At 43.2% G+C, this 25,054-nt stretch overlaps 1 protein-coding gene across 4 annotated transcripts in view; it reads left to right on the plus strand.

The window, feature by feature from the left end:
- Positions 1-25,054, plus strand: part of plekhg5b (pleckstrin homology domain containing, family G (with RhoGef domain) member 5b) — a 77,118-nt gene that overhangs the window by 13,321 nt on the left and 38,743 nt on the right. For 2 of the 4 annotated variants that reach the window (XM_071477299.1, XM_071477298.1), the window contains exon 2: positions 9,974-10,050. In XM_071477299.1, coding sequence (XP_071333400.1) covers positions 9,974-10,050 — 77 coding nt within the window. Of the gene's footprint in view, positions 1-9,973; positions 10,051-23,325; positions 24,120-24,916; positions 25,021-25,054 lie in introns of those variants that run through there. The other 2 variants (XM_071477300.1, XM_071477302.1) reach the window with 2 other exon arrangements.

The raw sequence follows: 25,054 nt of genomic DNA on the forward strand, positions 1-25,054 counted from the left end.
CAGAGGGGCACTGGGCTGTTAGCAAACTGCTATCATCTTAATTTACATGACACACGTACCAAACTATGTCATTAGTCTATATGCTTGAGTGCATTTTTACCTCTTGGCTGGTGTTGCTTATCATTACCTAAACAGTCCACATGAATGCTTGACCGTGACTGGAGACTGGAGGCCCCCCCACCACCGCCACCGCCGCCGCCGCTCATTTCAAGCCCTGCTGCCGCCCTCATTCATCTTAACATGACATGGCCGATGCTGTGTCGCATTTAACATGGATCAGACATTACTTCACATTGTCACATGTAACTTCTCTGCAAGCAGATGACCTGGTTGACTTGCATTTTGAGCTAAGGATTTCAGCCCCATCATGGAAAGGTTTTTTCTTTTTTTTTTTTCCATTGCTCTGTTCTTCCGTGGAAAGCACTCAGTGACCTGGCATGAAGACAACCTCACATGAGTGAGAAGAGAGGGAAAGAGCGGATGAGACCGAGCTCCACAGATGAAATATTTACCACTGAAGAAGTGCATAGCTGCACTGAAATGCCTCCCTGTCTCCTCTCAGTGCTTTTTTTGACGTGGCACAGGGGCACTTGCTTTCCGCTGTGCTGCCCGATTTATGCCATTACTGAAGGGGAAGTGATAACACAGGGCTGGGGAGGAATGCTCTTCATCCTCTCCTCTCTGCCAGCCAGCTGCTTGGAAATCCGGCTACTTTCTGGTCAGCTTAAGGACGGTGCCTGCTGAGGCAGACCTGTTTGGCACCGAGCGAAAAGAGGAATGCCACAGAGGGAACAGTGAGGCTTTGATCCTTACCTTTTCACCATCTCTGTAATTAAGCCCCAAGCTTCTACTGAAAACATTTCCCATCTCTGCTGGAGCACTCAGCCTTTGAGCTTCTCAGCTTTAAGAACCGTCCCTTTCTTCAGAATACAGGAGAACAGAAAGTATTCTCTTTGATGAGTTATAGTGTATCAGCCCGTACACATTTTTCTTCTTTTGCCAGTCGCAACTCACCCACCACATTCCCGGTAACTTGTAACAGTCAGGAGGTAGAGCGGAACGTCCTCTAACTGTAGAGTTGATCCCCGGCTCCTCCTGTCAACATGTCGGTGTCCTTGAGCAACACACTGAACCCTAGGTTGCTCCCAGTGTGGAGGCCGGCACCTTGCACTGCCACCATCTGTGCATTGTTGTCCGTTTTGCTATATTAAATGCAGGCTGTTTGCAACTTACCATCTTTTTGAAGCAAAGAACCATGCTGTGTCTCAAATCGGATACTTAAGCCAGGACACAAGGGTCCGGTACGACCTCGGCATTACTGCTGATGACGCACAGATCCAGAAAGCTGAGCCGAAAAGTTCTCAATTTGCCAGTCAATCCTTGTTCCAACCCTCACCTGTGGTCATGAGCTCTGGGTAGAAAGAATGAGATCCAGAACTTGCTGGTGGGAATACATATCCCATCTGGACTGGGTACGCCTCGGGATCTCCCAGGAGGAGCTGGAAAGCGTTACCGGAGAGAGGGGCATCAGGAATACCCTGCTAGGCCTGCTGCCACCGCGACCTGATCCTGGATAAGTGGAAGAAATAGACAGACAGGTCACTGAGTGTACTTACTGGTGCAGTGCGTGATGTTGTCATAAATCAAACACACCAGAAATGGCAATCACAACATTTCACCACGATTGTCGCTTACCCTTCAGCTGCTTTGCTCACATGACTTTAAAATGAAGGTTTTACTGTCCTTTGTCATGTGACATAGAAATTAGGTTACCATCAGTGCCGTCAACATGTCCTCCTTCCGCGGCCTCCTTTTGCTACAAAGCCGGAATTGCGGCCGTTGACGTAGAGACGTGTCCATCAGTTTTGAGTTCACAATCCGGGTACGGTCATACTTGTCACTGTGAGTATGGGTGTTCTCCAAGTGAGGCACAGCACAAGACTCAATAAATTGTCCTTTGTATGTCCATTGTGCAGCCAACACCGTACTAAAGCAACGTCTCTGCATCAAGTCCTCAGCATTAGCGAGGGTGGGCACTTTCTGAATCTGTCAGTCTGCAAGCCAGCAACCATTGCCTTCTCAGCTTTTTGAATTTTGAATCTGATTTAAAATTTTATTCATCGCATGAGGCCCTGAAGTCAAAATCAAACGCAATTGAATTACATTAACGAAGTTGGGTTGTGTGTTGATTTCTAATTTGGGTTTCAGCGCTGTTTTCAGGTTGTCATTCATTCACCACCGTCCTGCTGTGCACTGGGTTCACTGGGCCAGGAGAAAATATCCCCAGTGTACAAGTGCACGCTGACATTCCTCAGGACATACTCAGCCACGGGTTCCAGTAACAGCAGAACATACCTCCGTGTTCCTTGGAGTTTAGCTCCAATAAAGTCCATAAAAAGAATGGCCTGACACAAAAGGACACGCTATTATATAACAATAACTTGTACTTGACCAATTACTGTACTTTCAGACTTAAATGCCCTAAAAAATTCAAGTTATGCAGTAATCCCCTCATGACCCCTCTTAAATATGGTGACAGGGTATTGAGTTTTCAGCTAATACCCTACGTTAATGTAACAGTCGCGTCGCCCTCAGATATGCGTGGGGAGTTGCTTTTTTTTTTTTTCAGCTGCCGTTCTCATTAAATGATTCCACAATGAGTCAGTAAAGTAAATCAGTTATTATTTGTTTTTCTCCGTCTTGTAAATTAGAAACTGTTGAAAATTGCTCCTCCACCCCGCTCTGGAAACAGTTTACACTTGTTGTTCTGCGGTTTTCTGTTTTATACACGGAGACCTGGGGTTTGCTCAGATGTGGTGGTGGAGAGGGAAAGATGGACGGGAGGAGGGAGAGGGCTGTGTGTGTGTGTGTGTGTGTGTATGTGTGTGTGTGTGTGTGTGATGCACATGTGTGCGATTTTTTACTGTGGGGGTAAAACAACATTATAAGCAGGAGGGCTGCGTCCTGCCCCCGCTGCCACCGAACCCCTGAGCATTAAAAACAGCTGCAACCTGCTCGTGTGTTTACGTCTGCTCGCCAGGCCTCGACTGATTCACCTGTAGAGGGAGACTGTGTGTGTTATCATGTTTGAAATGTAAAGTGAGATAATAAATAGGTGTGTGTGTGTGTGTGTATGTGTAACACATTATGCAACTTTTCCAGAAAGCCAAACACAAACTTTCGTGTTCTGTCATTAAACTTTTCTGACTAAAAATTTAGTCCAAACTAAGCAAACTGTTGACACAAAGATCGGAGCGGATCACCTGTCTCTCTCTGCTGCCGTGTCTCATCCTGTCTGACGGCCTTTTTGAAGGAATATTTCGGGAAACATGCTTGTTCGCTGTCACTCACTGTCACATCTCTCTGTTCAATATGAAGCTGCTTGGCTTAGCACATAACCCCAGTAAAACCACAAGTTCAACACACGTGATGTAACATGTTAAACACTGATCTTTGGAGGTGGTAGAGGAACCAGTTTAGTTGTTTCCCACAGTTTTCAGTCTTCATGCTAAGCTAAGCTAAGTAAGCTAAGCTAACTGTCTCTTGCTTCACCTTCCTATTTCCTGTTAACAGAAGCTCACAAACCTTCTTTGTTTTTAAATCATTCATATAGTACGTGCAGTGACAGTTTCACTTAAACACAAACCTTAGAAAAACAAATAAATAGATACATTTCAATCAATGATTATGGTCATTGTTGTCTTCGTTTCGATTATTTTCATGATCAACTGTTTTGTTGATAGAAAGTGAAAAAAATTAATTTCCCAAACCTCAAGATCAGGCATAGAAAATCCTTGTTTTATGTGACCATGAGTCTTAAACCCAAAGATTTTCACTTTACAATCAACAAGCAAATCTTGATATTTGAGAAGCTGAAATCAGCAAATGTTTGGCACATTTGCTTGGAAAAAGGAAAAATGAAATGATTTTAATTGATCATCTAAATCATTTCCAATTCATTTTCTGTTGATCAACTCATCAAATAATCAACTAATCCTTCAAGCTCTTATTAAAATAAGTTAAAAATAAACCAAAATAAAATGGTTAAAATGTTTAAAGCATCTTTAGACCTGGACGGGTTTGGTTGAGTAAAAAACTCCTCCTTATATAGAGTACATTTTTCTTCATGCAGTATCTATACTCATATTAATTATATATATTGTATTGTATAAATACTAATGTTTGTGAAAGTGATTTGGGAGGATTCATCAGTGTATCGTGAATTTGAAATTTGGCTGAAAACCTGTGGACTTCGTGCTCAGGTTTATAGATCTGTCCGTTCTGCTGAGAGGCCAAACATCCCCACCTGCCTTTCTTTCTTTCCCGCACAGCTTCCTTACGTTCTCGTTTCCTCATGTCCACATTTCTCTGTGGTCTAACTTTTCTGTCTCCGTCTCCCCTGCCTGTGCTGATATGGCTCCCCCCCTCTCTCTGCCAGCTCTCCCTGTCCGTATGCCATCCGCCTGCCTGCCATCTGTGTTTGTGTCCCAGGAGTGTTTTCATAACTATCTCCCAGCGAGGAGGTGTGCGTTGCATCACATATGCGGTGGAGGGGTGGTGGTGGAGCGGGGTGGTGGAGCGGAGGGTGCACAGGCTCTCATAAACAATATGTGAAGATGAAGAGAGGAGTCGAAGCCGAGGAAATAAGCGGGAGGAATAAGCTCAGCGCCCGGGTGAGCGCCGTGATGAGACCTCACCGCAGAGGAGTGAAGGATTCTTAACATTCCTCATAAAAACGCGTGCTCGCCGCCGCCGCCTCTCGCTGCCTAAAGGTGGAGCTCTGCCAAGCCTCTGGAGGGAGGTGGTGGAGAGTACGACCGCTAAACTCCAATGTGGTGGTGTTAAAATGTGGCATCTCGGGTCATGAGTGTGTCCAAATGTACGGATGCAGTTGACTGTTTGCTAAGCCCCCCTCCACCTTTAGTTGATGGTGCTACACCTGTTTTTTACAGCGGTAATGGAAACATAGTTAAAACTCAACGCAACACTGGTTCTTTGACTCCGGTAGACAAAAACCAGGCTTATCACTTCTAGTCAGCGACCATCAATTTTGCTGAGATGATCACTAAGACTTCAACTAACACTTATTTCTATTATCAATTAACCTGCAGATTAATTGCAGATTATTTTCTTGAGAAATCGACTAATTGTTTGGTCTTTAAAATGGTGATGAGCGGCCTCACAATTTTCTAAAATGTTTTTTGTATCAGAAAAACTGTGTAAAATTCAACAATATTTCATTTACTGCCAATTAAAACAAAGAAAATCAGCTAATTCTCGCAAATGTGATGCTGCGACAAGTGAATGTTTGTCATGTGTGTCATAGAAAATTAAGCTTCCGACAACTCTCCGTGGACAGTTGTTATTAGCTGTAGTTGGCTGGTTAAGTAACATTAACTGTTGAGGTAGTCTGTGACTCTTTAATATAAAAATACTGCAAAAACACTAAAGCTACAACAAACAAGGCAGCGTGCTCACCAGTTTATTAAACATGTGGAAGACATCAAAATAATTGTTGCTGTAATGTAGGGTACAGCTCGTTAGCTCAGGGTGTGAGTTACAGATGAGTTACATGGGCGGACAACCGACACAAAGATCAGATGTTTGCTTTTCTAGTATTTTCAGTAACAACAGCTTGTTTGACTTTAGAGGTTTCCTGAGGAGTTTACAAGAAAACTCCACACTGCACCTTTAACGTGAGAGACAGGTGCGAGGATGAGGACAGGCCGAAGAGTATGAGAAAGTCCTTTTGGTTAAACGTCGCCAAATCCAATACAGAGCAGGAGCTAATGTTTCCCCAAACTCTGATGAAGCAGTTCGAGCAGCTTGCCAGCCCGGCTGCACCTAGATACATACGGTTGCTAAGCTGTGATTGGACTTTGGCAGCGGAGTCTGGCGAACAGGCATTTATCACATGATTGGGTGGGATGTTATCCCAGATGTTAGAGTGGCCTAAGCCGGTGGCATTACAGTTCTGTGGATATTCTCTGTGCAAATCAAATGGGCTGTTGTTTTAAAAGAAACTAGCATGTCGTCTTAGCAAAGCTTAACTTGAAAAATAAAGCTTTTATGCATCACAATCAGTGGTGCATGAACGTGTGGCTTCCTTTCTGTCATTACAAAAGCCTGTGACCTGCCACTGGATGCTTGAGGCGCTGCAGCTAATGACTAATTTCATTACTAAGGAAATTATGAAATATTTATAACTTCCCAGAGCCTGAAGTGGTGTCTTTAAATGGCTCGTTTTGTTTGAAGAGCTGTCCCAAATGTGAATGTAATAAAACAGAGTAAAGCACTAATCCTCACATTTAAGATGATGGCCTTGTTTTGCTGGATAAATGACTTAAATGTACTGATGAATTATTTTCCCAATCAACGAAGTGATTAATATCTCAGCACCAGATTGCTTTGCCTTTAAGCAAACACACACAAAGCTTTGGCACAGCTACACTCACGGTTACATTGTGGTTACATAATGAGTGTGGAGACCGACAAGTGGGAATACTGAGTGCATCTTGCATGTTCAAGTGTGCATCATTTCGAACTTGCCCCCGCTGCTCTGGCTTATTTATGGGTGCCTAATGGAGCCTTTGCCCCAGGCGGTGTCTCTGTGTGGCGAGCGAGCCGGCAGAGAGCTGCGTAGATGCGATGCTCCGCTGTCTCTTTAGTGTGCAAGCTCATTGTCTGCCATCACGTGTGTTGGTGTATAGTGTGTGCTTGTGTTTGCTTTTGGCTTAATCAGCAGTGCTGAGTTCAGGAATTCCAGTTCATCAGAGAGAGAGAGAAAGCGAGAGAGTCAGCGAGATATGAGCAAGTAGGAGAGAAGATGGAGGTCCAGCAGATAAGGGAGTGATTTTACAGTAAAACAAAGACGGTCAAGTAGTTTAAAAAAAAAAAAAAACAGGGCAAAGAGGTTAAGGAGCTAAAGAGAGGATAGAGTTCAGGGCAGATGGGGATAGAGTGGATTTGAGGTCAGGGCTCAGTTAGTTCAAATGAATGAGAAATAACATGTGACATAACCCATATAACCACATTCATTTGTGGTGCCTTCACTGCCTCGGTTGCAGGACAAGTTTGTCAAATTTGTTGTGGTGGCATTTTTAACACACCTTTTTGTTAACGTTCTCATGTGAGGGGAAAAATAACAATGCACCCACTGACAGATAAGAGGGAGAAAAAACAAACAAGAAAAGCCACAAATATCTACATACACACAAATTTTAGTATGGAGACACACATAACCCACACAATTGTATGAAAAACATATACATGTATGTTGGCAGTTTGCGTTTTGCAAAAGTTATGGTTATTTACATATGATCTATAACATGTCAGAAAATAGTGAAAATTGCCTGTCACAATTTTCTAAATTGGCTTCAAACTTTCAGACAAACAGAAAAAAATGACGCATTATTTTTCGTGTCCATAAATTACAGTTTATTTCCAAATAAGCTTTTAGCTTTGTTTTGGTTTTCTCCAGCGCTCTTGCTCCAGTTCGGTCCCACCTTTGTCCGTTTGCAGATTGGTGCAGAGACGGTGGTGTACACTGGCGTTTTTATATCACGTTAGGGTTAAAACGTGCTGATTCCAGTGTTGAAACTGAACCACATCAGTAAAGCTGTGGGCCGGAAAAACCGAAACAATGAGCTGAAAGATGCTAAACTGCTCTGTAGAGCTGAGGGGAGCTGCAGTTGGGTGATAATTAGGACAACACTTCATTCAAGCATCACCTGGCCTTTAACAGTTTAGACGAACCAGGGTCTGTGTGTGTGTGTGTTCAGTTCACTCTGCTACGTCCCTGCGATGAGACCTGGGATCACACCACCGAGGCCCAGTAACGTGTCTGTTGGAAAGCTGTGAAGTCTCGCTGTGGTGAAGGAGGTTCTGCCTCTTTGGGAAACGCTCCATAAAAGCCGGAGGCTCCCTCTGCAGCCTGCTGCTTGTAAACCCTGAGGGAGCCATTAGCCCGAGGCCCGCTGGCAGGGGCCACATTCAGAGCTGAGAGCGCGTCTCGGCCTGATCCCAGCACAGCAGAAACACAGGACGGACCTTTTTTCTCTTTTCCCGGAAGGTGATGGAAGTTTGACAAAATACACTCTGCCTCGGTGGGATTGCTGAAAGGCATTGAAAAGAGCTTTTTAGCCGCTCTAGTGGCACGGCCCTCAGGGTGGCAGTGTTGATTGGTTGGGTTCATTGCTTTGGTCCAGACTGAAATATCTCAGCAACTGTCAGATGGATCAGCATGAAATTTTGGAGAGACATTCAAGGTCCCCAAAGGATGAATCCTGCTGACTTAGGCGATCCTCTGACTGTCCCCGTGGTGCCAAGATGAGGTTTCATTATTGGCTGTCTGTTTTTAGTGCCAGCAGCAGTTTTCACTTCATCTGTGAAACATCTCAACATCTACTTTTTACTTTAGACATTCATGGTTCCCAGATGAATGCTCCCGACTTCAGTGATCTTCTGATCACGATGGTGCTAAAATCTAAGGTTTCACTGAAATGTCTTAACAATCATTGGATGGATTTCAGTTTTTATTATGGTCCATCCACTCATGTCCCCTGCAGGTTAAATTCTAACAACTTTGATCGCTCACCTTTCCTTTAACACCATCATTGATCAGAACTGAAAACCAATGACATTTCCATCAGACTCGGCTCTACTTTGTGTTTAGTGCTAATTATTTGCTTAGCATCACCATGTTAGCGTTGTATTCAGCATTAAGTTTAAAGCATTGCTGTGCCTCTTCACAGTCTCACAGAGCAGCTGTCATGGCTGTGGACTCTTGTTTTTACTCCCCTTGAGCAAATCCACTGCAGACAGGTTGACCCTTTCTCTCCCAGTGGGGAAGCTGTGGGCTCTGTGGCATGCACCAATTACGCCATTTCCCCCTCCTCTCTACAAGCACCCCTGACCTGCGAGTGTAACTGCAGCCAAGTGGATGACTCAAGGTGACTTGTTTCTCTGCGCCAGCTCAGGGCAGGCCACGGCTGTTTCGCCATTTCTTTCATGGCGACAAATTATTGTTTGAAGTCGGCCTTTAAAGTTCAGCCACGGAGTGACTTCATTTTCTAGCAGCAGCCCGCCTCCATTACTGACGACTTAGTAATGATATGTCATTAATGGCTTGGCCAAATAGGGAGAAGTGACATTACAATGAGCGGGTTATCGGAGCTTTCTGGAAGGCTTCAGCACAAAGTCGGGTCATGCTTGGAAACTGGAGACTTTCTGCAGCAAGCACCTCTACCATCTGTCCCACCCACCCACCCCCCCAGCTCTCTCTGCCTCCCTTCCCTACTCTTACTTTCTCCTTCCTACATGTGTATTCTCTGTTTTTTTCATTAGACAGACAGATAAATATTGGTGCGCTCAGCCTCTCTGTTATGATATCTTTATCGTGTGTGTACATGTAGAAGATAGAGACGTAAACACTGCCTTTTATCCTTCCCTCAAAGCAGCGTTGGCCAACTAGTCAAGTAGATTTTGGAGGTTTATTTGACAATGGTGATTTGTTATTGTGGAGTGGAGTTCAGCGAGCGTACCCACTATGAGAGCACTTTCGTAGACAACCCAGAATGGGGGGGCTTCCTCTCATTTGCTCGGTTTTCTTCCTGTCTCTTTGGTCATTATTCATTTCTCTCTGATCCGCTCCCAACAACACACCCCACCCTCTTCCCTCTGTTTACCTTTCCTTAGAGAAATCTCTTTAAGCAAACCTCTCTTTTTTCATTTTATGACATGGCTTCTTGGGCTCTATTACTGTGTGAGAGTGTTTCTTGCGCTCGTGGTCCTCCCTCTCTTTCACTCCGTCCTTGTGTAAACACAGGCAGCGACTTCAGTCTCGCTGTCTACGTTGTGTTTTTACAGCTTTACCAAGAAAGGTGTGTTAATGGACGTGTAGCTAGCTGGGTGGCTGATGTGGTGTTTTAGCGATAAAGAGAGATGTCAAATTGACTCGTGTGTTCTGTTTCAGATGACAAGCCCGTCCAGGAGGAGGACTGGGTGGTGTGCCAGCACCCTGAGTGTCCTGAGCGCCGCAGGGCCTCCAAGGTAAGAGTCTTAAACCTGGGGGAGGGTTTGTGCAGGGACTGATTTCTCTGACAAGAATGACACCCAGCAGGTTTCCCTTCAGACGGCCTTTGTGTCCTGGAAAGTTTCACCTGAAGTTATAATATGTAACCTTTCCACATTAAAATGTCTAAAAATGATGTTAAATGTTAGATTTTTTTTCTTTTTCTTCTTTCATCATCCCAAATGTCCAGAAATTCTCAAACCTGGGGAAATATGTGATTTTAATCATGCAATAATACGATATTTCAATGACGTCATACCCCCTGTGTGTCGGTGTGGTGGTTTCCTGCCAGAAGCTCAAAATTGACTTCCATCCAGTTTAAGCCACATTTTTAAGATACACTTTTTATACCTTGGTTGTTTTCAACTATATATTTTAACTGGATGATGGATTTTAGTCATCAAACATCTGGATCTTAAGTTACCAGATTAAAAAAACACCCAACAAATGTTAGTCAGCTGAGCTCCCAGCCGCTCGGAAGAGTGTTGATGAATCACTGATTTTTAAAGTGAAACTGCTTTCTTCCCTGGAGGAGGAGACCTCTGCAGAAAAACTGAGGGAATCCAAACCAGGAGACTCTTAGGGCAATGGTGGTGAGGACAACAACTCCCATGATCCCACGCTATTTCATGACCTCACCCAATTTACACACCGTGCAGTCAAAGGCATGTGCTTATTCATGTTCTCGCTGCGACCTGGATGAGAAGATTGATAACAAGGTAAATATGAAGCTACAGCCAGCAGCTGGTTAGCTTAGCATAAAGACTGAAAACGATTTCCAGGGTTTTTGCTAAGCTAAGCTAAGCAGACAGGTGTGGGAGTGGTGTCAATGAGCCTTTTCACTGAAACTTCCCTATAAGTTACTGTAAAGATGTTTCATCAGCTGCTGTGAAACCAGTCGCACAGGACACAAAATATTCATGTGTGACAGTTGTTCAACAGGTCTGTTTCCTTTCCAAGCGAAATATGTTTTTTCTGTTGGTGTTTCATGCCTTCGTAGCTGCATTTAGAGTAAAGAGGAGGGAAAGGGGAATTAAATGCAGCAAAAGTCCCCAGCTGGACTCAAACAGGGGGTGATCAGGGGCTGCCCTCCCCAGTGGTGTACTGAGATCTTGGTGCTTCTCCCCAGGCTTGGTGCAGATTTAATAGGGTACTTATGTTGCCTGAGGGGAGGCACAGCCCCAAAGAATGAAGTCAGGGAACAAAAGTCTCCAGTTGGCAGTAAACGCCACACATTAGTGCACATGAAAGACTGTAACATGATTGCCTGTAGTCTTCAAGATGTGCCCCGATACGTATCTGGAGCTATTTTTAGGTAGGTATGCAGTAAATTCCCCCTGCCCTGAGGTGGCTGTTCGCCGTGTACCTGCGTGGATGCACCTCTGGGCCTCCTGAGAAATATGAGTCGCTCCAGCAAACGATATTTGTTCACGTGCAAGTGACAAAAAAATCCCTTGGCAGCTGTTTGAATTTTGGAGCTATTGGAGAAAACAGTGTGATGTTGTCAGAAGGCTCAGAAAGTCTGCAGAAGAGGAGGTCGGGGTGGAAGGATTGCTCAATGAAAAGAAGGTTTCCTACTGACAGTCACTGTTTTTTTTAACCACGATGACGAAGCTCCTCTCACATTACCAAAGTAGTCATTTTAACCACCGCGAGGTTTCCCCAACTTTAACAAGTTCTTATTTTAACCCAAACCAGGATCTTTCCTGAAGCCTAACCAAGATGTTATTGTGCCTGAACCCAACCAAACATTAGACTCTAAACACTTTTACTTTTGCAGCAGCGATTGGGAAGGAAGGTTTTGGAAGGAAATTATATCGTCCAGCTGATAAGGGGCATCAGATCAGAAAATGCTTAAGTCATTCTGAAAGCATTTCCAAAGAATGTAGTCATTTGCAGGACTTGCTGTGCTATTACACGACCAGAGCCTTAAACTCCTCACCCACAAGGACTCCTCAAAAACTGCCTTTTACTGCCACTTAAACAGGAACTGAAAATGAAACAGCTTTAAAGATAAAGATGCAGACACCCCTGGACTGTGTCCCTATAACTCCTGTTGGTCCCCCTGAGCTTTTGACCCAGAGATTATTGCATCTCCCTTGTGCTGCATTACAGCACAGTGAAGTTGAAGCAGAGTGGCGACGCTGCTTTTCTTCTTTTAGGTGTCAAAAGGGGCGTGAGTGTCTGGGCTCTGTGTCTGGCCACCAGACTGTGAAATGAATTATTACTTTGAAGCCACTGGTTTCTGAAAATGGGAGTCTGGCCAGAAGACCAAGGGAAACCGACATGGTGTCTGGTCTGTGGGTTGGTCTCTCGGGTTGTTTTGTTTAGTCGGCTCACTCCTGCCACCAGAGCCGGGCATTAGACGGATTTTCCCCTTGAATCGAGATGTTGTCCCTTGCTGTCTTCTCTGTGGAAACAATAGAAAGGGGGTGGGGGCAAGAGAGAAAAGATAGTGAATTCAGAGAGCAAGCAGAGAGAGAGATGGTTATATATAGTTTTTTTCTCCATGGCAACTGAGAATAATAAAATGGGGGAAGAAGAGAGAGCCAAAGAGCTTAACCTGAGCTATCCTCACCGCCTCGTTCCCTCCTCCTCACATTATTGAGTCTCCCATCCCCACTTTGTCTGAAAGACAAAAACACACGAGACTCTCTGTTCCCTCTCATCCCTGTTTGTTTGCAGAGTTGTTAATGAGGAAGAAGGCGAGTTTATGTGCCACCAGGTGGAAGGGTGAGAGAGGTAACAATAAATTGAATAAAAGAACTGGGTAAAAACGAAAAGAATCAGGAAAACAGATTCAAAAATTAACAATGAAAAACCGGCAGTGGAGCGCTGGGTCAAAAGAACGCAAAACAAAGCTCAACACCAACCAGAGCCTGGCAGGAGAGTCAATTCACAAGCAACACTGGTTCGCACACACTTTGACACGTAACAGCCATACTTTAAAGTATGAAGTTGGGTTTATATGGTTTGTGGTGCGGAGGTGGTCTGGGACCAAAGCAGGTCTAACACCACCTGTCTCCTCGGTCAGGTTATGTAAGGGGATTAGTGAAAGACTCGTATCCCAGTGTGGACTGGGATGGATGGACAGATTGGCAGCAGATACAGAAGCTCAAAAGACTAAAGAATCACTCAGGAGACGCATCAGTCTTCAGATCTGGATTCTTTCAGCAACTATTCTCACTCAGCGTCAGAAAAAAACTCAAGTAACCAGCTACCCATTGAAAAACAACCTGTTCCAATTGAACAAAATGACTCACTTCTCAGCCACTAAGGCTACAACTGTGATTTATCTGCCTGTTTTTATGGACCTACAGTTTTCTGCTGCGAAGCTGTTGAAAGCCAAAACAACAAAGTGAAAGACGTAATAAATCTCCACAAAGTGTTCGTCACAACGAGCAACTCCTCTCACATACGTGCATGTATTTATTTGTTTCATCGTCAACATAAAAAAAAAAAAACTCATCATAGCAGCTTTTAACATTTCACTGAACCAACTGAAAGAAAGATTTATGGTCAAGGTCAAACTTCAGACTCAGATGTTCAGTCAACAGGGTGGAGGTGTATTTATACTACAAACAAGTATTTTGTTGATTGTTTTCACACTGGGTCAGATTTAATCTATGATTTAATCATGTAAGATACTCTTTATAAACGCTATATTTTCTTTCGCCTCTCTTTAGTGAAGCAAGATGTTTAAAATAACTAAACTATCTAAATTCAGACAATCAGAACCGAGGCCGTGCCACTGCTTCTTGGCTATGTAGTCAGCAAGTGATCATCAGTGTTTTTTTTTTTTTTGCGTGACCCCACAGTGACCCCTTGTTCTAGTACAGGGGGGATATCCTGAGATGTCACAATTCTTGATATTCTGGTTTATTTTAGTGCTTTGAGGTGTGAAGTGGGAGCATGAGACGCTGAGTCATGTTATCTTTGGCACTCCCAGGCTATAAAAAAAATCAGATTTATCATGCGATGTAATCTTTTCTGACAGTTTATTTTTCATTTAGCTCAGTCTGCTGGCTGTTGCTCAATAGTTCTGAGTGTGTTGCCTGTAACAGGCTTCAAACAGCAGGGGGCAATGTCATGGCAGCCCTGACCTGCAGGGCTCACTCTGCTGCTCACACACACTTTAGGAAGAACAGGAACATAAATATATCTCCTGACTTTGACCTGCTCCGCCCACCAAACAGATTTAGACGCATCAAAGCATTTTTGCTCAGAAAATGGAAAAAAAACCATTCAACTTTTATATTTCATTTTAAGAGTTTTTGAAAGTTCTCCGAATGGTCTCTTTGATATCGCGGCGGCTTGGCAACAGGACACAGAGCAGACACAAACACAGACAGACAGACAGACTGAGAGAGAATCTGAGGCCTGGTCCTGCGCTGCATTTAAACCGCTTTATTCCCAGACAGCCGGGCCTGCCTTTGCTCTCCTCCTGCCATATATCAGCTCCCGACGGGGCTGCGTCTCCTCCAGCCTCCAGTATGACTGGCCTGGAACTGAATGAGTTCACCTGCACCATAATTTACTGAAATCGCACCAGGTGTCATCCTCTGTTCTTGTGCTGCCGTAGCTCAGCGCTGTCACCACATTACACAACAGCACTCAAAGGTAACTCGAAGGCTTTTCGTTTGCCCCGACACATGTGCATCCAGGAGGGCTTTGTGGCGTATTTTGAGTACTTTGCTGCGGGTTTCTGGAAGTCGGTGGGATTTGAAAGCAGCCTGCAGGTGTCCAACTGGAAGATGATGATCAATCCAGAGTTAGTTCTTGGCTGAGTTGGTGGGACTCATTTCAGATTATGCTGGTTAGCGCTCAGTGCTAGTCTGAGCTTGCTCCCTGGATCTAGACTCCCACAAAGAGCAGCTTATTATCCCTGATCGCTACCCCCTCTCCCCTCCCCTCCCTCTTCTTTGCTTCTATCCCTGCCTCCTTCATTTACCTCCTTCCCGCCCTCAACTTCTGACAAGACAGGACCAGGCAAGACAACTCGTAAGGTGTGGGTCGCCTTGGCAACGGGCCTCTCCCAGCCCAAACAGCTGGAGGCGCAGGGATAATGTGAAGAGAGTCGGGGTTTGACAGAAACGGAGAGGATGAGGAGGAGTTTCAGGGAGCTGGCTCTGACTTTTGGGATACTTCTCTCTCTCTCTCTCTCTCTCTCTCTCTCTCTCTCTCTCTCTCTCTCTCTCTGCATTTGTTTTTTTTTTCATTTTTGATTTGTGCATTTAAAAAAAAAATTGAAAGGAAATGCCAGAAAAAAGTAAAAAATATGGCTTTTTTTCATAATTGGCTGAGGTGAAAAAGTTGGTGTATCAATAAAAAACAAAATGTGACAAACTGCAATGGAAACAGACTCAGCAAATAAATCACAATCTACGTGAAGCATCTGCGCAATCCGCCACTCAGCCTTCCACGGAAGAGACGAAACCTGGCTTGTCATGTCTCCTTGATCCTCCTTCCTCTTTTCTCCTTTCCTCCACTTTTTTTTGTCCCCATTCAGTCACACATTATGAGTAATCCTCTGCCGGTGTTTGAGGGGGAATTAATATCATATTAGTCTATTAGTCAGATGAGCGCAGACGCAGCCCCGCGCTACACCTCACACAGAATCATCTTATTACTAGTGGCTGAATCATTCAACCGTTAGCTGTTTATTATGTTTTTTTCTTACAAATATAGACGGCCTGGATCTGCTGGCTTAACCTTTGTTTACTGTTCCACTGATCTGCTTGGGCCAAAATCTCACCTAACTGACACTGACAAGGAGCTGCTGAGACTGCTAAGTAAACACTCCTATTGGGCTGGATGCCCACTCCCTGCATTTGTCTGAAGGTTGAAGGGTACAGGGTATTAGGTGGCATTTCCTGGTAAGGATGGATTAAGTTCTGGGTGTCATGCAGTTACACTAAGACCCTCCCACATGCCTGTTTGTGGTCCATCCTTCAGCCTGCGGGCGTTCAGTTCTCCTGCGAGGTGGGAGCAGTCAGTCACTCAGCATGTATGGACTTCAGGGCTATTTTAAAACAGCTGTGTGTTTAATCTTAATTTACCTGCCTCTCCTCCTCATCCCTCTTGTTTTCCTTTAAACTTGGTTCGAATGGGAATGTAAAAATTAGCTTTACACATATTTTATCAGTAAGGAAATGTTTTGACACACTTGGGTCAGTGACACAGACAGTGTCACAGTTGTTTTGGTGAGTAACAATGAATGTTAAGACACTTTGTTTACCTTTTTAATATTTCTCTACAGTGTAATATTTTAGAGGGATGATGAACCATACTGTACATGGACAGACCCCTCCCTCAAGATTTTAACCTTGTTAAATGATCAATATATATATATAATATACAATATTTTGACATATCATAAGCAAAATAATAAGTCAATGCCATGACTGTGTATTTCCATCTTGAACTGCATTGAACCAATGACAGTCTCATAAAAGCAGATTCAGACAGTCAGGGATTCATACTTCACAAACCTAAGGAACCAATCCTGTCAGGCAAAATAAACCTGAAACCTTGTCAGTACAGAGAACGAGCTTGCATAAGCATAACCACTAACACTGTGTCAGCCACTGCCAGTTACGAGCTAACAAACAGCATAAAAAAATAAAAGATGCTAACTATGCTAACAGTTCTGATACATCTGCTAGTTGCTGATCTTGGTGAGCAACCGCCCCGTTATCTGAGTCTCTCTGATGTTTCCCCTGACACTAACCACCTTGGTACGTGCTGCTCCCTCGCCAGTCACCAAAACCTTGTTAGTACAGAGAGCGCGAGTTTGCTTTAGCACAGCCACTAACACTGTGTCAGCCACTGCCAGTTACAAGCTAACAAACAACATGAACAAATAACTGCGCTTAACGTTCTGATTCATCTTTTAGTCGCTCATTTTGGTGCACAACAAATTCCTAAAAAAACTCTTGGGTCTGTGTCTGACTGAGGCTCAAACATGTGGCTCAAACATCTCTCTGAAGTTTCCTCCTCTAATCATCTTGAAACTCTCCGCTCTTTCACCTGTCAACCGAGCGCAAGCAGCAGTTGTGGGCGGAGCACAAGGCCTGCTCCAGGTTTCTCAATGAGGAAACATAGCTGTGCTTTCAGCCCCAGTTTTTAAAAAAAATTTTCACCTTTTATGGGAAAACCATGTTAAACAGAACATGGAGAGGAACATAACGGAATATTCTGTTCATGTTTGGTCTTGCTGGCAAAACTGCCATTTAATTTCTAGATATACTCACTGAATTTCTTTCTCCCTATGTTTTCTTTCTTTGCCTGTTTCCTATCTTCAGAAGTAAGCTGTCACAGCTGATTTAATTCAGTACAGGAAAATATAGTATGTTCATCAGTTTTGCTTGGTTGCTACCCACATATATTTCACACAGCTTGTATTGTACTTGAGTGACTCAACTGACTCCAGACTACAGAGTCTTTAAATTGGTTTTCTGGGAAAAAATGCACAAGGATGTGACCTCAGCTATAACCGTGAACTTCTTGGAAAGTTTACTTTATGAAGTAATGCAAGGCCACTAATGGAAATGGTGGTCTGCAACGCTCTGATGACCGTGGAGTCATTTGGACTTGAGGGGAGATGAGGAAAAGTTACCTAATCATTTTTCAGCATGAAGCTGACTGTTGAGAAACTCGGGTGTTAATTTGTTTATTAAAGGAAGGCTGAGCATGCATGGTCTTTTCCAGCATTTCATTCCCTGCTTCACATTCACAGACACACACGTTCACACTCAGCAGACAGATTCACTAAAACTGCTTCATACAGGGTTTTGTTTTAAAGGAAGCAACTTAAAGCTGAAGTTGTGGAGGAATAATATCCTTTAACAGAGTTAAATAAAGTGTAGCTTACTTTCATTCACGTTCCAGTGTCAGTTGATATGAGCAGTGCTCATTAGGCTGCGGATACTACTCCTGCTATTCACTGCTGCAGTTTAATTGATAGGCTGCTATGAATCAGCCTACAAATGTTGTTTTGATTGATTTAAAGACATCATCAGTAATTAATTTATTATTTCTGCTACTGTCACGATACAATATACGGTACATGGAAGATTTTGTTTTATTTACTGGGAAATAACACATAATTAACACAATTATCACAGTAAGTGAAGTAAGGCACAGTTTGCTTTTATTAGTTGTCAGTTTAAAGGTACCCTGTGGGGTTTTGACCACTAACACCGCTATGGAGCAGTGTTGGCTCGAATGGCTTTACACATATTTTATGAGTAAGGAAATGTTTTGACACACTTGGGTCAGTGACACAGACAGTGTCACAGTGTGTTTTGGTGAGTAACAATGAATGTTAACAGACACTTTGTTTACCTGAAATGTTCCTCTACAATGTAATATTTTAGAGGGATAATGAAGCACACATCACTTCAATCAGTACAAACACATCCTGTTAGCGTGGTCTGCAGTGTTGTGACCCAATACACCTGGTTTCTGCACCAACTGCACAGTATAAACAGTATAAACATGAATTTGTAACAACTCAAGTTATTGACATTATGACATTTTATAAATATGTACACACACATGTCTCTTTGTGGAATGATTAAAAAAATTGGATACATGCCAGTTTTAACCAGAGGGTCAGTCAGCAGCAGGTTGTGGCCCAGTTAGCTGAGGGGCCACACCATGTATCAGGCTTTAGTTAATTAGAGCTTTAAACTATCCAGTGAAGCTGAGATGCATTCAGAAAATATTAAAGACATATTGCTGGTTTTGGTGTACCTGGGAGAAGTGTACTTGGGCAGCTTCTACATGAACCTTGGAAAGTTTCATTTGGTGGAAAAATGCAGTCTGGATCAGATCAGCTGGCTCTCTCTTGCATTTTGACACATCGTTCTCGATTTGCTGTTAATCATCTCCCTGTTTGGATCCAGTTTGTTTTCATTACTGACCACTCTATACGAACCGTCTCTGTGAAGCAAACCCAACACAGCTTCAACAAACAAAAGCTACAGCTGTGAAATACTTCATGTAAGTATGAGACACAGATTAATAAGCAATCATTACCTCATGTTTTTAATGCAGTAATCAGCTGGTGACAATGAACAGTGTGTTTACAGTAGGCTGACAAGTCACCGCCCATTAATGAGACATCTTGTAAATAATTTGATTGCATGGGAAAAACAGAATTCATCATCAGTCTTGCTTAAGAATAAGCCTTTGTGCTGAGCGCCAGCTGGCTTGATGGTTTTCTACATGTCAGCAGACGATAACCAAGACTTTTATCTTATTAAATGCCTGTAACACTGTGCACCACACTGCCATGCCTGTCCTGTGAAAGACAGAAGCATCCTCGCCGTCTTCAGTCATTACTCAGACGAGATATCCTCGTGTTTAAGTGGACATTTTTCTCCAGTGTATCAAGGCTGTTGTGGTGTGGATCCCAGCCATCCCAGCAGGCTGCGACAGGCTCTCAGCTCCCTCCTGTGCAGACGCACACACAGACTTAATCTGCTGCAAACCAATCAGCGCGTCCTCCGGGCCAGCTGTATTTTTCCAGTCGTATGAGAAAGAGCAGCTGATGACTCTGTAAGACCGTTGCTCATCTTACGTCACACCACAGTCACGGAACCGTATTGGTGAAACCAGTGATTTAACAAAGTGTGAGGGTGGCTCACTCCAGAGAAAGTGACAAATATTGCCGCCTAATTTGTTTATCAGGTCGGAAAATGGGTTTCATCACTTTGACCTGAAGCATTTTCACAAGATTCGCAGATTCTGGTGAACTTGAGTTTGACCAAAACAAACGTAATCTTTAAGTGAGACTGCGTCACGTAACTACGAGAATGAACAACACAATCTTTTTCTCACAAAAGAAACGTTGAATTCATTGGCATTAAAACGCACTCTCTGTTAACCACAGCTTGACTTGGTTTTTTAGGATCAGTAGCTTAAAGGTCCCATATTTTGCGCTTTTCCTGGTGTTTTATTTTGAAGTGTTGATATCCATAAGGAGAGATATTTGTGGTTTTAAGAACTTTACATATAGCTGTGTCACTGATATTATTCAGTCAGTTTGCCAACTTTAAGTCTTCTGCTCTTTTGCCACTATTAAGCTGCATTTAAGCATGTCACTCAATAAACACACTTCATTGGTTTTATCACAAGTATTTGTTGTTTCCTGCTTGTGGTTAGACTCACTCAGTCAGTTATGTGCAACAACCTGTAAACACATGATTGTGTTTGACATATTATCGTCTCATGAAGTCGATGTGGAAAATATATTAACAAACACAGGTCTATTTGCATATTCAAGCATATATGATGCAATATTATTATTAATTTGGAGTCATGTTTGCAGCCACCTGATCTAAAATTCACATTCATCTCTATTTTTGTTCTACACCAAGTCCTGATAGAAATATCGGTCTCTATAGCTGCTAAATGATCTACTGTGTTTTTTTGGGGGTTTTTTTTTCCAAACCTAATGAGAGTGATTTCAGTGATCCAGAGCATTAACATTAACACTCCACAGAGCCCGGTGATAGTTATCTGTGGGTGAATCACCACGAGCGATCCATTTGAAATTACACATAGTCAGTTCATCCACTGCCAATATAGAAACACCTGAAGAGGATCTTGGGAAATTAAGGGAATTTAAATGTGTCATCATTTAAACACCATCATCTCCACCATCAGCACGTCCAGGTACTAACTATGTTGTAAGAGGCTCCTCTGAAGAAGATCACAGAACCAAAGCAATGATGCAATACTGCTGAAATGTGGGAGGAGCAGATGGCTGTCCATCAGGGTGAGTGGAACGATAACAAACAAGCTGGACACTGACTTATGTCCGTCCATAGAAACACTGGTTAAGGGGGAGGGGGGTGTACCAGTGACGCCAGTTTAACCCCCCAGGAGCATCCTAGTCAGGAAGCAGCATCGCTGCAGACAGGGAAATAACAGGAAGAGGGTACCTGACTGACGCGCCAATGGAAACGGCCTTGTACGGGCTGACTGACCGGTACACCCAGGGTTCAAAGACTTAAGCGAAGGCCCCCAGTGAGGAGATGGGCTGAGAACCGCCCCCCCCCCCCCCTCCCCCCCTCCCCAAAACCCTTGCATGCGAAGAGTCATCTCATGGCAAACCCCACTAATTGTTGGTTTGCTCTCAGTGTTTTGACAATGTAAACAACCGCTGCTTAATGAAACGCTCTGAGAATCGCAGTCTGCTCGGCTTAGTTAGAGAGGCGATAATAAGCTTTGAACAGCCTCCAATTCAAAATCTGTTATTATGGCTGTGGAAGTGTGTAACGTTCGCTCCCCTAAATTGCTCTTAACTGAAGCCAGCCACGAAACTGGAACTTCCAGCAGCATCACGGGGGAAATATTTGGCTTTAGCCCTTTTCTCCACACGTCTTTTTCTCACACCATCTTGCTCATCCGTGTCATCTTTTGTGCTCATGTTTCCCTTTGTTTTTCCCCTTTATTTAACCGTTCCCTTCAAGACTTGAAAGAATTCAGAGCTTATGGTTATTGAGGGGTTAATGCCAAGGTCAGGCATCAAGAGAGGTCACTCATTTTCAGCCCCCACCATCTCTGCCCACCCCCGACAGTGGCAGTGCCAGTGGGGTCTAATCCCTCAGGGTAATTGAATCGCTGTTGTCCACTCTTTTAAATATAGCCTCCCCTAATTAAGGCTGACAGTGGGGGGCAATGGGGCAGACATGGATTCAACAAGTCGTCTTGTTTTGAAGACACAGGACAACGAGAGGTGGAGTTTGAGCATTGAGCCCTACCCACTCCTCCACCCGGCTCACTTCTCCCCCTCCTTTTATTCCAAACATGTGGCCCCCAGCCTCAGGGGGTCTGAATTGTTTTTGTGAGCTAGCTAATTACGGGGGATTTAAACACGGTTCATCTTGGATTAGCTTGAATGACAAAAGAACAGAGAGTATCGGGCTGAGTGTTTGTGGTCAGCGCAGCAGACTGTGGCAGGACATTTAGGCCATAAAACACACGTGCTCCCACACAACACCGCATCACACCGGGGGCGGTGGCAGTTAGTGGAATGACAGAAAAATAGTCAATAACTATACTGATAATGAACTAATCACTTTGATTCCTTTTTTAAGACAAAATGTCAAAATTCTCTGGTTTCAACTTTTCAGATTTCCTTTGTCTTCTGTGATGATAAACTCAATATTGTTGGGTTTTTAACATCACATTTCACCAAATGACTGATGGAATAATAAGAAAATAATTGACAGATTAATCAATAATAAAAAGCTGCACCAGATTTTCATTATTTTTCTTAAACCTGACAACAGGTGCTATTTCACCGCAGGAAAACTCAATTCACCTGTTTGTGTTTTCACTGGAGAAACTTGTCTTAATTCAGCTGAGAGGGAGGGAAGTTCTGCCACCATAAGCATGTTCTCCTCCTGTTGTGGAGGTGGTTCAGGAACGCTCAGGATGGAGCTGAACGTCACTGATTAGTCAAATACACTAACATGTTTTGCTTAAAGCTTGTCACTGACAATAATTAGGACGGAGCAGCACTAGAGATTTTATGGTGGATGGAGCGATTTGACGTCCAGGCTGAGTTGTCTGTTTTACATTTTCGTCGCGTGTTCAAATGATATGAAAGGCGACCGTTTTGATATATCAGCAGATTGATTTGCTTAATCACTCATGGATCTTTTATCCCATTGTGGAAATGGAAATCCGAGTGTGCTGGAGGAACTTTTACCCCCTGGGAAAGTTCCAGGACATTTGTTATTGGAAAATTTAAGTTCCTCAAACTTTTGGTGGAAAAGAACCTTAAGACCTTCAAGAGCCATAAAAGAGATTGTACCTTTGTTTTCACATGTTGAAGAGTATTATGATGTGTAAATTAACTCTGACATACAAAATTGGTGCCCCCCCCCCCCCCCCCCCCCATTTTTAAACAAAAAAGTCTTAATACAATTTTTTTTCCCAAATCAGAATCAAGTAGGTTTTGACATGAGGCATATGTTTTGGTGTTTTAAATAAAAATAGTAAGATATAAACAAAGATAAGGCAAAAGAAAGGTGTCTTAAATATACAGTAAATTTAAAAAATAATAGTTATAATAAATATTTTACGATTTAAAATGTAAAATTATAAAAACAAAAATACAAATTTGTACAATGTGCAATATGAATGATGGAATGTGCAATAGTTCACAGTAAGAAATACAAGAATATATATGAGAAATGTGAAAGTAATTCCAGAAAGGTTCTTTCAATCAACTAATTGTTTCACCACTACGCCACAGCAAAGGCATTTACCCTCATTTTTCATACGAAGCAGGAGGTACACACTGAATGTGGTATTTTAACTGTGTGTATGGTAATGTTCTTTGTGTGGTGGTTGTGTTTGAACAGATTTACTTCCCACTCTTCCCCTGGTCAGGGTATTTAAAGGAGATCTAGCTGAACTCATTTGACCTTTGGCCCCGTCAGGGTCAGAGTTCAAATGAAGTGCTAAGTCAAGCCGGACAGTTTAGCACAGACGACATGTAGAAGAGAAAATGTGACGACTGCTCACTGGATTGGACTCAGATTTGGATCAGCTGAAACATCAAAGTGTGCCTCAGATGGAAAACTCTGCTAGTTCTCAAAAAAAAAAAAGAGATCAGTTTCAGTGGGAGTCTACATGAGTCAGGCAGGATGTGTGTGAGCTTGTGGGGGTGTGATTGAGAAGGTAGGCGGGGTTGGTTATTTTCTCTCTATGTGTGTGTGTAGGTCTTCCCAGTAGAGCTCTGTAGTAAACAGAGCCAGCTTCTCAGCCTCTGTCACGTTCATTCGATCCCACCGTCAGTCAGATTAACTCCGTCCGGTGTTTTCTCCTTGAAGCTCAGGATTATTTTAGAAACTTGAAACACACTGGCACACACGCTCATCTGACGGACTACAGAACAAGTTCGATTTCAGGCTGGGACTAAAACTTTCGCCACCTGCTGTCTATTGGACCTTGGAGCTATTGATTGGTACTTCCACTGAAACTCAAAGGGGTTGCTTTTCCAGGGAAGTGGAGTTTTTCTATGGTAGGTAAATAATGTAAAGACCAAGTTAGCATGAAGGAGGTTTTGTTAAAGAAAATTTGATTGTTGCTAGAGTTTGCCATGTTTTGTTTTCATTCATTCTCTGTAAAAACAAAGGATAGCAAAGGTAAACCAGGGAAATCAGCAATTATTTCCATTATTTGATTAATCGTCAATGAGTGAAAATGATCTGTTTCAGTTCTCAAAGGCTAAAGGTGACTTGTTCAACCAACAGTCTAAAACCCAAAGATATTGAATTGCTTCTACTATAAAACAAGTAAAAGCAGCCAATTCTCCCCTTTGTGAGGGTGCAACTATCAAATGTTTGTTATTTTTCATTGATTTGTCGCTGCAGCTCCGAACTACACATTCAGCATCACATTGGGACAGACCTCCACTGACTGGTTTTTGTTTTTAAGTGAAAAGCTTTTCTCTGCCTGTGTGAGGCAGTGAAGGTAGCAGACGTCCACATCTGTGAAGAGCAGCACTTAAAAACCCGTTTTTCCTCCTATGTCTGCATATTTCACATCTGCTTCTTATATCAACAGGCCTGCGTACCCCCTGGCACCCACCAGCGTTCTCTCCTTTCCATATTACTTGTACCAAATTGGAAGTGGTTTCCAAATAATCAATTTCCATGTCATATTTGGACCTGCTTGCAACCACATCAGCATTCAGTGGAAGTTCAAATTTGACTTTTTTTTTTTGTTTTTTTTTTCTTCTTTTTTTTCTTCTCACTTCCTCCTTTTTTGGTCTTGTTCACCGCCCTCCTGTCTATCTCTCCTTCTCCTACCCTGAAGCTATGGTTAGGAAGGCTGGTTGCGTCATAGTCCAGGCAACATTGCCCGAGACAGTCAGTACACTTGACTGTGTTAGAGGAGGGAGAGAGAGAGACCAGCTGCCGGTGAGTGGTGCTTTTCTCATGTGTCTGTATCGAT

The sequence above is a fragment of the Trachinotus anak genome, unplaced genomic scaffold (genome assembly GCF_046630095.1).
Source record: "Trachinotus anak isolate AG129_WGS33_773 ecotype Australia unplaced genomic scaffold, CSIRO_AGI_Tana_v1 ptg000004l, whole genome shotgun sequence".
NCBI lineage: Eukaryota > Metazoa > Chordata > Actinopteri > Carangiformes > Carangidae > Trachinotus > Trachinotus anak.